The sequence below is a fragment of the Theropithecus gelada genome, chromosome 19 (assembly GCF_003255815.1).
Source record: "Theropithecus gelada isolate Dixy chromosome 19, Tgel_1.0, whole genome shotgun sequence".
In the NCBI taxonomy this organism is placed as follows: Eukaryota; Metazoa; Chordata; class Mammalia; order Primates; family Cercopithecidae; genus Theropithecus; species Theropithecus gelada.
In genome coordinates this window covers 29,187,946-29,201,267 of record NC_037687.1, presented here as the reverse complement: position 1 = coordinate 29,201,267, position 13,322 = coordinate 29,187,946, and the positions used below count along the sequence as shown (strand labels likewise).

General features: G+C 41.3%; 1 protein-coding gene across 1 annotated transcript in view; it reads right to left on the bottom strand.

Annotated features, from left to right (window-relative positions):
• Positions 1 to 10,829: 10,829 nt before the first annotated feature.
• Positions 10,830 to 13,322, bottom strand: part of LOC112612470 (zinc finger protein 480-like) — a 68,277-nt gene continuing 65,784 nt past the window's right edge. Inside the window, exons 7-8 of the mRNA XM_025367048.1 lie at positions 11,503 to 12,509; positions 10,830 to 11,181 (exon numbers count right to left, since the gene is read on the bottom strand). Coding sequence (XP_025222833.1) covers positions 11,540 to 12,509 — 970 coding nt within the window. The 3' untranslated portion in view covers positions 10,830 to 11,181; positions 11,503 to 11,539. The remainder of the gene's footprint in view (positions 11,182 to 11,502; positions 12,510 to 13,322) is intronic.

Below are 13,322 nucleotides of genomic sequence, written 5' to 3'. Positions count from 1 at the left end.
CAAAGTGCTGGGATTACAGACTTGAGCCACCGCGCCCTGCAACTTATTCATAATTTATTCTGATTTCCTTAACTTTAACTCATGTTCTTTTCTGCAGGGAGCTGAAGGCCCATGGGACGTGACCAAGTTTATGGATTTTAATCTGGCAAACGTCTTGAAAACAGTGACTCCCTAGCTGGGGAACTCAATTTAGGACTCTTAGCAAGTACAAATCAAAGACTATCTGTAATCAATGGGTTAAGACATTCATTCATGCATAAGTTTTCACTGCACTTACATACAACTTTTCTTCACTTTCTGAGAAGGGCATAGCATTTTTAGCTTTCAATTTAACAAATACCATTTAATTAGGTTTAAAGTTCTCCTTTAAAGGGTAATGTGTGGTTTTACATGCCTAGCTTTTAATTACTCTGTAACTAATTCACGGGCCCTCTGTGATCGCTCTCCCTTCAGACGTTACTACTTTACTGAAATTGAATTTGGAAAGCTATGTCAGGGGTGGAAGAGAGATAACATCAGTGGTCATTATTAGAAAAGAGGTTTTTCAAATTCTTACATTTTACTTAAATCTTAGCAGAGAATCATATAGCCTGGGACATAACATATGAAATTTTGCTATGGGCTGCCCGCAGAGCCAGAGGGCAGCGGTGCAGGTCCTGGGAGGCAACCACGTTGTACTTGCTTAGGCTTTGCCTGTGTCTGCACCGGTCCCTCCCTCCTTTGCCAGGGGGATGCTGCCAGCCTGGGCGGACCTTGTTGGCTTGGTCGCCAGGAGCTTTTCTGCTGCTGAGCCTTCTCCTCCACCTACTGCCTGCTTGGCTGCGCAGTTTCGGCTTCTAATGCGTTTTTTGTTATCTTTTTATAAACATACACCTGATTGTCCTGCCGATTTTGCATTACTGAGCAGGTTAAGAGCTCTCCTTCTAATGCTGCCTACTTAACACAGGGACTGATAGCTGTAGCAATCCTCTGTCCTTTGTCCTATCTGTTGGAGGAGGAGGCTTAGGTAAGACTTCCACTTCCTCTTTGTTATTTTGGCCCGATGATACTGGGGCTGAGGGAAGAGGAGTTGATAAGGCAGGTTACGTTTTCTCCTCCCTCCTCTTTTTAGGCTCTTCTGTGTGTAACTGAGCCAAGGCTGATCTAGTTAAAGCCCATAACATTAAAGATTTTACTGGGACCTGATGCCTTCGCACCTGATGTTGTTTAAGATTTCTCCCCACTTGCTCCCAGAGTTCTACATCTAGCGTTCCTTCCTCCAGGAACCACAGGCTTTGTACTCAGTTATTGACCACACTCGTTTTTAATTCCTTCAACAACTTAAATTCTAGCGGGGTGTGTTCATGAATAAACTGTGGATTATTTGGATCAGGCCTTATGGAAATAGGAAAAGCACAAGGTCTTAAGGGCTCTCCAGCTATGACAGCAGAGCATAAAATTCTTTGTATTGGGGTCTCTTATTTCTGCCACCAAAGGAGGCGGTACACATGTTTCTGCAATTGGAGGAGGCAATATAGGCCAATTTTTACCCTCCTCCTGTTTTTCTATTTTCAATTGGAGGTGTGGGTAGAACAACATATTCCTTCAGATTTTTAGATTCAGCCTGCTGTCCCCCAGAATAAGAAGAAGATAATGGCAGGAGTACAGTACAAACTGAACTCCAAGTGGAAAAAACTGAAGATTCAACTTTGAAACCTTTTTGATGAGCCTGTTTTAATCCTTCGCCTGCTCTATCCCAGTTTTCCACATCAAGAGTGCCTCCCTGTGGAAACCATGGGTTATGCGTAATAACCTTTTGTGGCTTCTGCAGGAGGTTAGTTAGTGTCTGTGAATTAACCTGAGCTCCAGACTGCCTCGACAGAACTTTAAGCAACTGCAAATAACGTTTTTCTTCAATAGACAAATTATTCCCCTTGTTTCCTGATTCAGAAAACTTCCCGTTCCCAGTACTTCCTTAAAGCACTGTTCCCAGTACCTCTTTAGGACACTGACCTTATATCCACAGCTGGCAGACTCGTCCTGGGGTCTCCGTTCGCCTTGTCAATTTCAGTTCCTCTGCTCCAGCAGACCTTCTTCATTCACATCCTGGAAGTCTCGAGTTTGGATGCCACTGTCGCCATGCAGGGTGCCACTTCGTGAGGCCACTTATAAAGCACCCAATTCTGTCCCTGTTCAGGTGCCACTTGTAACCTGCATGTACCTAGGGGGACTGAACAAAGGGGGCGAATGTAGGAATAAAAGACAGGAGAGTATATTTGCCTCTAGGGGACAAGGGCTCTGAGCTTTACACAGCCCCCCATATTTATTAGGTAAAAGAGATAGTGAGAAAGGGGGGATGACTGTTGGGTAATTGTCAGTGAGCCCTTTGGGTCACAGCAGGCTTGCAAGACTGCATCCTTTGAATAATAGGCGCTAGATTTCTCATTAGATAACTTCAAGGAGCCCGGTGACAGGGAGTGATGTCCCTCAGCAAACCTTTTGGTGGCAGGGAAGTTTGAGTTTGCCCACATCCTGCATTAATGATAAACACTTTGCTGTTTGATCATACAGCCTCCGGTGGAATTCTGAGTTGGTCACATCCCATGGGCCTTCAGCTCCCTGCACTTTTCTCTGCCTGGATCCTGTCCAGGCCACCACATTACTTTTAGCCATTATGTGTCTTTAGGCTCCCCTTGGCTCTAACAGATTCTCATACTCTTCTTGTTTTTTATAATCTGGTCAGTTTTGAGGAGTACTGGTTAGGCAGCAGGGCTGTCGATGTGTTATTGGGGGCAGCCACTCTATTGGGATTTGTCTGATGTTTCCCATGATTAGACAAAGGTTAGGGACATTGGGGAGAAAGACCAATGAGAAGTGCCATTTTTATCACATCCTATCCAAGGTGCGTACTATTAACATTACTTAATCCCCTGTGGATGTCGACCTTGATCACCTGTCTGAGGCTGTGTCTGCCGGGTTTCTCAGCTATAAAGTCCCTCTCATTCTCTCCCTGCCATACTGTAGTGTTTAAAAGGAAGCAGCCCTGTGCAGCCTGCATTTGTGGAGTCGGGAGTTATGCGTATTCCACCTCCTTGGAGGCGGAGTGTCTACAAGAGTTATTTGGAATTCTTCCGCATAGGGTTTGGGCTCTTCTCTCCCAATTATTTATTTAATCATTCATGTATATCAGAAAGTGCCATTTAATGTTTCAAACCATCAATTATTGACATCACATTCTTCCTTTTCCTCTTAGTGCATTAATAGATCCTTCTTGGTCTCTTCATGGTAGCCCATTTGCCTTCCCATAATCTAGAAGGGGTCTAGAAGCATATGGTTCTCAGAGTCAGGAAAAAGATTTTGAGCAGAACTCAAGGAAGCAGAAGGTCCCGTGAGATGTACACTTTGCTGAGAGTCCCTCATGGCTCAGACCTCAGCATGTCCTGCACTCTCCACGTGAGCCCCTGTCTGCTTCCAGGGTCCATGGAAATAAAAAAGCCTCTTCTAAATACTGCACCAACGTCTTTGGAGTTGCTCACTAGACACTGTAATTGTTTCTGGTAATTGAGAACGGAGACAAATTATTAGAAAAAAATATTTTTGACTTTCCTAGCATGCACTGCCATTGTCGTAAAAGTAAACTAATAACTATGGTCCTTCGGGGAGGTGAGGTCGCAGAATCACAAACCTTTATCTCAGGGCCTGGCTGTCTCCCTCTCTGAGATATACTGGCTGTTATAACCTTCACACTGAGCCCACTGTCCTGGGAGCAGAAAGGAGTCTGGTGAGTATTTTCTATTTTATTCTGAGAGACGCATCTGTGAAGGGAAGGAGGCCTTCAGGAATCTGGAGAAGTGCTTATGTCAGAAAATTCTTCATAAAAACTGGTCCAGCTGGGTGTGGTGGCTCACGCCTGTAATTCTAGCACTTTGGGAGGCCGCAGCAGGTGCATCATGAGGTCAAGAGATAGAGACCATCCTGGCAAACATGGTGAAACCCCATCTCTATTAAAAATACAAAAATTAGCTGGGCATGGTGGCGCGTGCCTATAGTCCCAGCCACTCAGAAGGCTGAGGCAGGAGAATCACTTGAACCCAGGAGGTGGAGGTTGCAGTGAGTTGAGATCGCGCCACTGCACTCCAGCATAGGCAACAGAGTGAGACTCCATCTCAAAAAATAAAAAATAAAATAAAAAAATAAAACTGGTCTAGAGCTACATCCCAGTGAGTTGTTGAATGTTGAAATAATTTTTGGAGCATTTGGTCCTCCCGTCTATACAAATCCCTGATGCCTATGACAGTAATTTAATGTAATCCACACTTGTGGTGATGGTTGATGTTTTATTGTATACTATTATCTGATACTTAAATCACACTGCAATTGTAGTTGTGAAGTTTATCCAGCCTACAAAAATTACAAACATGATTTTCAGGATAATAGAGGTGTCAGTAGAAGGCCTCTTTTCATGTCATGATGAATGAATATAACTATGTGACAATTATATCAAAAAACTGAATGTCTGAGAAGCAATGGCTACAATATAAATAACTTACTTTTTTTCTGAAAGGTGGGTATATTATATGCTTTATGGATTCAGTACTATCCACAGAAAATAACTGTGGTCTGCTGAGTATAGTGAAACTGTTATCCCTCTTGGTCTTAGTCAATATCTCTTTGTAGAAAAGTTAGCACTATGATGAGTTTCAGATGAAAAAAATCTGGAAATTGGCAGTTTGCAAGTTCAGATGTATCTTGTGATAGTTCTCTGTTAAAAAGAAGAGAAAAAACAACTGGTGGATGGGTGTGGTGGCTCATGCCTGCAATCCCAGCATTTTAGGAGACCAAGGTCGGAGGCTCCCTTGAGCCCAGGAGTTCTAAACCAGCCTGGCAACATAGTAACACTCTGTCTCTACTAAATAAATATTAGCCAGGTATGGTGGTGCAAGGCTGTGGTCCCTGCTACTTGGGAGTCTGGGAGGTTGAAGCAACAGTGAATTGTGTTTATGCCACTGTACTCCAGTTTGGGCCATGGAACAAGACCCCGTCTCAAAAAATCTAGATGCCACTTTTAGTGTTTGTCTTTTCTTCAATTTTTTTTTTTTTTTTTTTTTTTAGATGGAGTCTCACTCTGTCACTGAGGCTGGAGTGCAGTGGCATGATCTCGACTCACTGCAACCTCTGTCTGCTGGGTTCAAGCAATTCTCCTGCCTCAGCCTCCTGAGTAGCTGGGATTACAGACACCCGCCAACACGCCTGGCTAATTTTTTTGTAATTTTAGTAGAGATGGGGTTTTGCTATGTTAGTCAGGCTGGTCTTGAACTCCTGACCTCGTGATCTGCCCGCCTCGGCCTCCCAAAGTACTGGGATTACAGGTGTGAGCCACTGCCCCCAGCCCAGTCAATTTCAGTAATTACATTATTCCTAAATTAAATGTGACTTCATTATTAATCCATTATATGATACATAATCAGTAATAATTTAACCTCAGTCTTACAGTAGTTTGTCTCTTAACATGTTTCAGAAACCCATTACTTAGCCTACCATATTATGGTATAAAGATCTCCATCACTTTAAAATGGCAAAAGACATCAGTAAAAATAAGTAGTCATGCACCACAGAATGATGTCTTGGTCAACTACTGACCACATAAACAATGGTGGTACCATAAGATTACAATGGAGCTGAAAAATTTCTAATTCCTAGTGACACTGTAGCCATGGTAACATCACAGCACACTTTATTTTATTTATTTTATTTTTTTATTTTTTGGGACAGAGTCTTGCTCTGTTGCCCAGGCTGGAGTGCAATGTCGTGATCTCGGCTCACTGCAACCTCCACCTTCCAGATTCAAGCGATTCTCCCACCTCAGCCTCCTGAGTATCTGAGAGAACAGGCGTGTGCCACCACGCCAGGCTAATTTTTTTGTAATCTTAGTATTGACGAGGTTTCACCATGTTTGTCAGGCTTGTCTCAAACTCCTGACCTTGTGATCTGTCCGCCTCGGCCTCCCAGTGTTGGGATTACAGGCGTGAGCCACCGCGCCCAGCTGTGTACAGTGTTTTTAAAGCCTACAGTAGTGTGGAGTATGTCCTAGGCCTCTACATTCACTCACCACTCCTCACTGTCTCACCCAGAGTAACTTCCAGTTCTGGAAGCTCCACTTATGGTAAGTGCCCTAAACAGGTGCACTTTGTTTCTATCTTTTATATGGCATTTAATGTGTGGTGATCTTGGCTCACCGCAACCTCATCTCCTGGGTTCAAGCAATTCTCCTGCCTCAGGCTCCCAGGTAGCTGGTATTACAGGCATGCACCACCACGCCTGGCTAATTTTGTACTTTTAGCAGAGACGGGGTTTCTCCATGTTGATCACGCTGGTCTTGAACTCCTGACCTCAGGTGATGTGCCTACCTCAGCCTCCAAAAATGATGAGATTATAGGCATGAGCCACCATGCTTGGCCTGATATGGTATTCTTATGGTAATTTTTCTGTGTTTAGACACAGAAATGCCATTTTATTACAATTGCCTACAGTATTCAGTAGTGTAACCTGCTGTACAGGTTTATAGCACTGTGCCTGTCAGGAACAGGGTTTGCTGCACACAGTAAGTATGATGACTGATACACAGTTTTGTTATTCTCTGCTCACCTCCATGCTGTCTAAATCAAACGATATTTAACCTGAAAAGGCAATGTCCTTCTTCCAGGAAACTGGATAGAAATGCTCCTCAGCTAACAAAGTCAGCCCTGTCATCCTAGTGATTCTTTCCCAGAGACCACAGTGAAAGGCCTGTAGGAAAAGCACATAATGAGAGTTCTAAGTTTAGGCTGAAAGTCATAAAGAGTAAAGTAGCCTTTCCAAAACACCCAAGGGATTAAATATTTTAATAACCTGAATAAAAATCGCAATTTCCACATGTCCTTGCATCATGAGGCTTGGTATCTTTCAGCTTGTAATTTTTCTGCAACATGCTATGTCATATATTAATACAGAAGTACTAGAGACTGAGTTATTTCTTCCATAAATGCTCAAAGCTCTCATGTTCGATAGTAATGGTCCTTGATGAATACCCTTTGCATCCACAATCCACAATCTATCTTTATGGTTTGCTTTTCTTTTTTGAGACAGAGTCCCACTCTGTTTCCCAGGCTGGAATGCAATGGCCCCAATCTTGGCTCACTGCAACTTCCACCTCCCGGGTTCAAGTTATTCTCCTGCCTCAGCCACCCCAGTAGCTAGGATTACAGGCTCATTCCACCATGCCCAGCTAATTTTTGTGTTTTTAGTAGAGATGGGGTTTCACCATGTTGGCCAGGTTGGTCTTGACCTCAAGTGATCCTGATCTCAAGTGATTCGCCCACCTTGGCCTCCCAAAGTGCTGGGATTACAGGCGTGAGCCACCGTGTCCGGCCTATGGTTTCCTCAAAGATGTATGTGTTGACGTCCAGTGACTTGGTAGGGCTGGATAAAGCCTGTGTCACATACATTTATATGATTTCCCTCTAGTACAACACTCTGATGCTGATTAATATCAGAACTCATAATAGTTTGCCATACTCTGTAAGGACTCTCGTGAATGAACCATCTGATGCTGTGGAAGGTGTGAATTGTGATTAAAGACCTTACCACGCATGTTGCATTTGTAAGGCTGCTCTCCAGCATGGAGTCTGTGATGATTTGCAAGGTTTGAAATCTGAGTAAAGACCTTGCCACAGTTTTTGTTTTTTTTTTTTTTTTTGAGACAGTCTCACTTTGTCGCCCAGACTGGCACACAGTGGCTTGATCTCTACTCACTACAGCCTCTGCCTCCCAGGTTCAAGCGATTCTCCTGCCTCAGCTCCTGAGTAGCTGGGATTACAGGCGCAGGCCACCACGCCCAGCTAATTTTTGTATTTTTAGTAGAGACGGGTTTTCGCCATGCTGGCCAGGCTGGTCTTGTGCTCCTGACCTCAGGTGATCCATCTACCTTGGTCTCCCAATGTGCTGGGATTACAGGTGTGAGCCACTGTGCCCAGCCCCACATCCATTACAACTGTAAGGTAGGTTTCTCTGCATTACAGATTATCTGATGAATATTAAGACTTGAAGGCACACTAAATGTTTTGCTACATACATTTGTAAGGTTTCTGTGCAATATAAATTCCTTGATGTTTTACAAGGTGTGAAATTTATTTTTTTTCATGTTTTATTTTAGGTTCAAGGAGTATGTGTACATCGGTCAACTGCATGTTGCAGGAGTTTGGTGTACAGTTAATTTTGTCACCAGGTAATCAGCATAATTATAATACTCAACAGGTAATTATTCAATCTTCATGCTCTTCCCAACCTCCACCCGTAAGCCCCAGTGTCTACTGTTTCCTTGAGTCCATGTGTAATCAATGTTTAGCTCCCACTTATAAGTGAGAACATGGGGTATTTTGTTCTTTGTTCCTGCATTAATTCACTTAGGATAAGAGCCTCAGCTCCATCCATACTGCTGTAAAGGACACAATCTTGTTCCTTTTTATGGCTGCATAGTATTCCATAGTGTATATGTACCACATTTTCTTTACCTGGTCTACTGTTGATGGGCATTTACGTTGATTCCACGTCTTTGCTATTGTGAATAGTGCTGCATGAACATACACGTGTTTGTCTTTATGGCAGAATGATTATATTCCTTTAGGTATACACCCAGTAACAGGATGCTGGGTTGAATGCTATGTGCTTTTAGGTCTTTGAGAAATCGCTGCACTGCTTTCCACAATGGCTGAATTAATTTACATTCCCACCAGCAGTGTATAAACATTTTCTTTTCTCTGCAGCCTCATTAGCATCTATGTTTTGATTTTTTAATAATGCCCATTCTGATAATACCCATTCAGACAGTTCTGAGATGGTATCTCATTGTGGCTTTGAGTGCATTTCCTTAATGATTAGCAATATTAATCATTTTTTATATGCTTATTGCCACATGTATGTCTTTTTTTGAGAAACATCTATTCATGTGCTTTGCCCAGCTTTTAATGGGGTTGTTTTTTCATTGTTGATTTGAGTTCTTTATAAGAGATTCTGGATTAGATATTTGTCAGATGCAATTTGTAAACATTTTCTCCCATTCTGTAGTCTGTTTACTCTGTTAATAGCTTCTTTCACTGTGCAGAAGTTATTTAGTTTAATTAGGTCCCACTTGTCAATTTTTGTTTTTGTTACAATTACTTTGGGGTCTTCATCATTAAGTCTTTTCCAGTGTTTAAGTCCAGAATGGCATTTCCTGGGTTTTCTTCTAGGGATTTAATAGTTTTAGGTTTTATATTTAAGTCTTTACTCCATCTTGAGTTGATTTTTGTATATCGTGAAGGACAGGGGTCCAGTTTCAATGTTCTGCATATGGCTAGCCAGTTATGCCAGCACCACTTATTGAATGAAGTTCTTATTTCACTGCTTGTCAGCTTTGTTGAGGATCACATGATATATGCCTCTATTTCTGGGTTCTCTTACCTGTTCCATTGATCTATGTTTCTTTTTGTACCAGTACCATGCTGTTTTAGTTACTGTAGCCTTGTAGTATGGTTTGAAGTTGGGTAGTGTGATACCTCAAACTTGGCTCTTTTTGCTTAGGATTGCTTTTACTATTTAGGTTGGGCTTTTGTGGTTCCAAATAAATTTTAGAATGTTTTCTTCTAATTCTGTGAAAAATGCCATTGGTAGTTTGACAGAAATAGTATTGACACTGTAAATTGCTTTGGGCAGTATTTTAACAATATTGATTCTTCCTATCCATGAGCATGGGCTATTTTTGTTTGTATTGTTTCTGATTTCTTTGAGCACTGCTTTGTAATTCTCATTGCAGAAATCTTTCACGTACCTGGTTGGCTGTATTCCTAGGTATTTATACTTTTTACAAAAAGCTACAGCTACTGTGAATGGGAATCCATTATTGATTTGGCTCATAGTTGGACATTACTGGTGTATAGAAATGCAACTAATTTTTGTACATAGCTTTTGTATCCTGAAACTTTTTTGAAGTTGTTTATCAGATCTTAGGAGCCTTTGGGCAGAGACTACAGGTTTTCTAAATATAGAATTATGTCTCCTGCAAGAGAAACTGACTTCCTCTCTTCGTATTTTTATATGCCTTTTATTTCTTTATCTTGCCTGACCACTAAGCTTAGGACTTCCAGTACTATGTAGAATCAGAGTGGTGAGAGTAGTCATCCCTGTCGTGTTCCAGTTCTCAAGGACAATGCTTCCAGCTTTCGCTCATTCAGTACTGTTTTGGCTGTGGGTCCATCATAGATGGTTCTTATTGAAGTATGTTCCCTCAATGTGTAATTTGTGGAGGGTTTTTAACATGAAGGGATGTTGAATTTTATTAAAACTCTTTCTGCATCTAAAGAGATGATCATGGTCATGTGGTTTTTGTTTTTAGTTCTGTGTATGTGATAAATCACATTTATTGATTTGTGTATACTGAACCAACCTTGCAGCCCAACACTAAAGCATGCTTGATTATGTTGGATTAGCTTTTTGATGTGCTGATGGATCTGGTTTACTACTATTTTGTTGAGGATTTTTTCACCTATATTAATCAGGAATACCAGCCTGAAGTTTTCTTTTTTCATTGTGTCTGTCAGGTTTTGGTATTAGAATGATGCTGGCCTCATAGAATCAGATAGGGAGGAGACCCTCTGCATCCACATTTTTGAACAGTTTCAGTAAGACTGGTAACAGCTTTTCTCTATACGTCCCGTAGGATTCAGCTATAAATCTGTCTGGTCCAGAGCTTTTTTGTTTGACAGGTTTTTAATTACTGATTCAATTTTGGAACTCATTATTTGTCTGTTCAGGGTTGCAATTTCTTCTTGGTTCAATCTTTGGGGGTTATATCTTCCCAGGAATTTATTAATTTCTTCTAGGTTTTCTAGTTTGTGTGCATACAGGTGTTTATAGTAATCTTTGAGGGTTTTTTGTATTTTTGTGGGGTTGGTGGTAATGTCCCCTTTGTCATTTCTGATTGTGTTTTTTTAGATCTCCTTTTGCAAGGTGTGAAATTTTGTTGAAGACTTTTCCACACATTCATTACAATGGGGAAGTCTCTGCAGTATAAATTATCTAATGAATTATTAGAGAAACTTGTGTTTGAATACCTTGTCATATTCTTTGCATTTGCAAAATGTCTTTGTGGTATGGAATAAAACATGAGTAGTAACGCTTGAGTGCACACTAAATTTTTTTTTTTTTTTTTTTTTTTTTGAGATGGAGTCCTGCTCTGTTGCCCAGGCTGGAGTGCAGTGGCCAGATCTCAGCTCACTGCAAGCTCCGCACCCTGGGTTTACACCATTCTCCTGCCTCAGCCTCCCAAGTAGCTGGGACTACAGGCACCCGACACCTCGCCCGGCTAGTTTTTTTTTTTTGTATTAATTAGTAGAGATGGGGTTTCACCGTGTTAGCCAGGATGGTCTCAATCTCCTGACCTTGTAATCCACCCGTCTCGGCCTCCCAAAGTGCTGGGATTACAGGCTTGAGCCACCGCGCCCGGCCCACACTAAATTCTTTGACATATTTGTTACATTTGTAGTTTCTATCCCATATGAATAGTCCAATGTTGTGCTAGGTATGAAATGCGACTAAAGGCCTTGCCACACTCACTACATTTGTAAGGTTTCTCTCCAGTATGAATTTTCCGATGTCGTGCAAGGTGTGCAATTCGATTGAAGACCTTGCCACATTCATTACATTTGTAAGGTCTTTCTCCAGTATGGATTCTCTGATGATTGGTTAGGGATAACTTGTGTCTGAATGCCTTGCCACATTCATTACATTTGTAAGGTTTCTCTCCAGTGTGGATTACAAGATGGGCTGAAAGGCCTGAATACTCACTAAATGCTTTACCACATTCATTACATTTGTAAGGCTTCTCTCCAGTATGAATTCTTCGATGTCGTGCAAGATTTGAAAGTTGATTAAATACTTTTCCACATTCATTACATTTGTAAGGTTTCTCTCCTGTATGAATTCTCCAATGTTGTGCTAGGTGTGAATTTTGAATAAAGACCTTACCACATTCATTACATTTGTAAGGTTTCTCTCCAGTATGAATTTTCTGATGTCGTACAAGGAGCGCAATTCTATAGAAGGCCTTGCCACATTCATCACATTTGTAAGGCTTCTCTCCAGTATAAATTCTCCAATGATTTGCTAGAGATGATTTGTGACTGAAGCCCTTACCACATTCATTACATTTGTAAGGTTTCTCTTCAGCATGAATTCTTTGATGTCGTGCAAGGTAAGAATTATTGCTGAAGACTTTACCACATTCATTACATTCAAATGGCTTCTCTCTGGTATGAATTCTTTGATGTCGTGCAAAGTTTGAATTGTAACTAAAAACCTTGCCACAGTCATTACATTTGTAAGGCTTCTCTCCAGTATGAATTCTCCAATGTTCTGCAAGGTGTGAATTGCGACTAAAGACCTTGCCACATTCATTACATTTGTAAGGTTTCTCTGCAGTATGGATTACTTGATGTTTGGTAAGGCTGGAAGACACTCTAAAGACTTTGCTATGCTCATTACATTCATAAGGTTTTTCCCCAATGTGTTCTTTCTGTTCTTGTGGGAGAAATGAAGAATCATCAAAATCATTCCTATTAAAAATGGGGGTTTTGACACTGGAAGAAATTTCTTGAAGAGAGGAAACAGAGGAACTGTGGTTGATAAAGTTTTCAACTTGATTACATCCATTTATTACCCTTTCATCTGGAAATAGCTCCAGTTCAGACAGATGTAAATGAAAGGATACTCCAAGTTGTTTTTTAATTGGTTTGTCTTTTGCATTGCTTCCCAAGGCGTAGCTGCTCCCTAGGAAAGCAAGAAAAGAGTAAAATTCAGACCCCATAATTCTGGCATGTTTAGAGTCTGATGAAAAAACTAGAATCTGCCTCATCTGACTCAGACATTGGAAGAAATATCAGCACACTCTGTACATCATGTTGGCAGTGCTGAAAACAGAAAAGGGTAAGGTGACGCACTGGAGTGCTGGGAAATCTGTAGGAGTCAGAGGATTATGGGTGAGTCTGAGAGGGATTATGAGCAGAGAGATAGAACAGGAATTGAAACCTTCTGAGAAAAAGAAGGGACAAGTCTCTTAGGGAAAATAAGACACTTAAGAGAAGTGGTATACACAATAACAGTACATGCACAAAACTAGGAAAGGCACATCCCCGGAAAAGGAGTGAGTGTTCCCACACCCTTTACAACAGGCTAATTAGAAAAGATCTCCCTCTGACCAAGTCTTATACAAAACAACTGATAGAAGCAGTTATTTTACCAAACCTAATCCAAAAATTACAAGGCCTACAAAA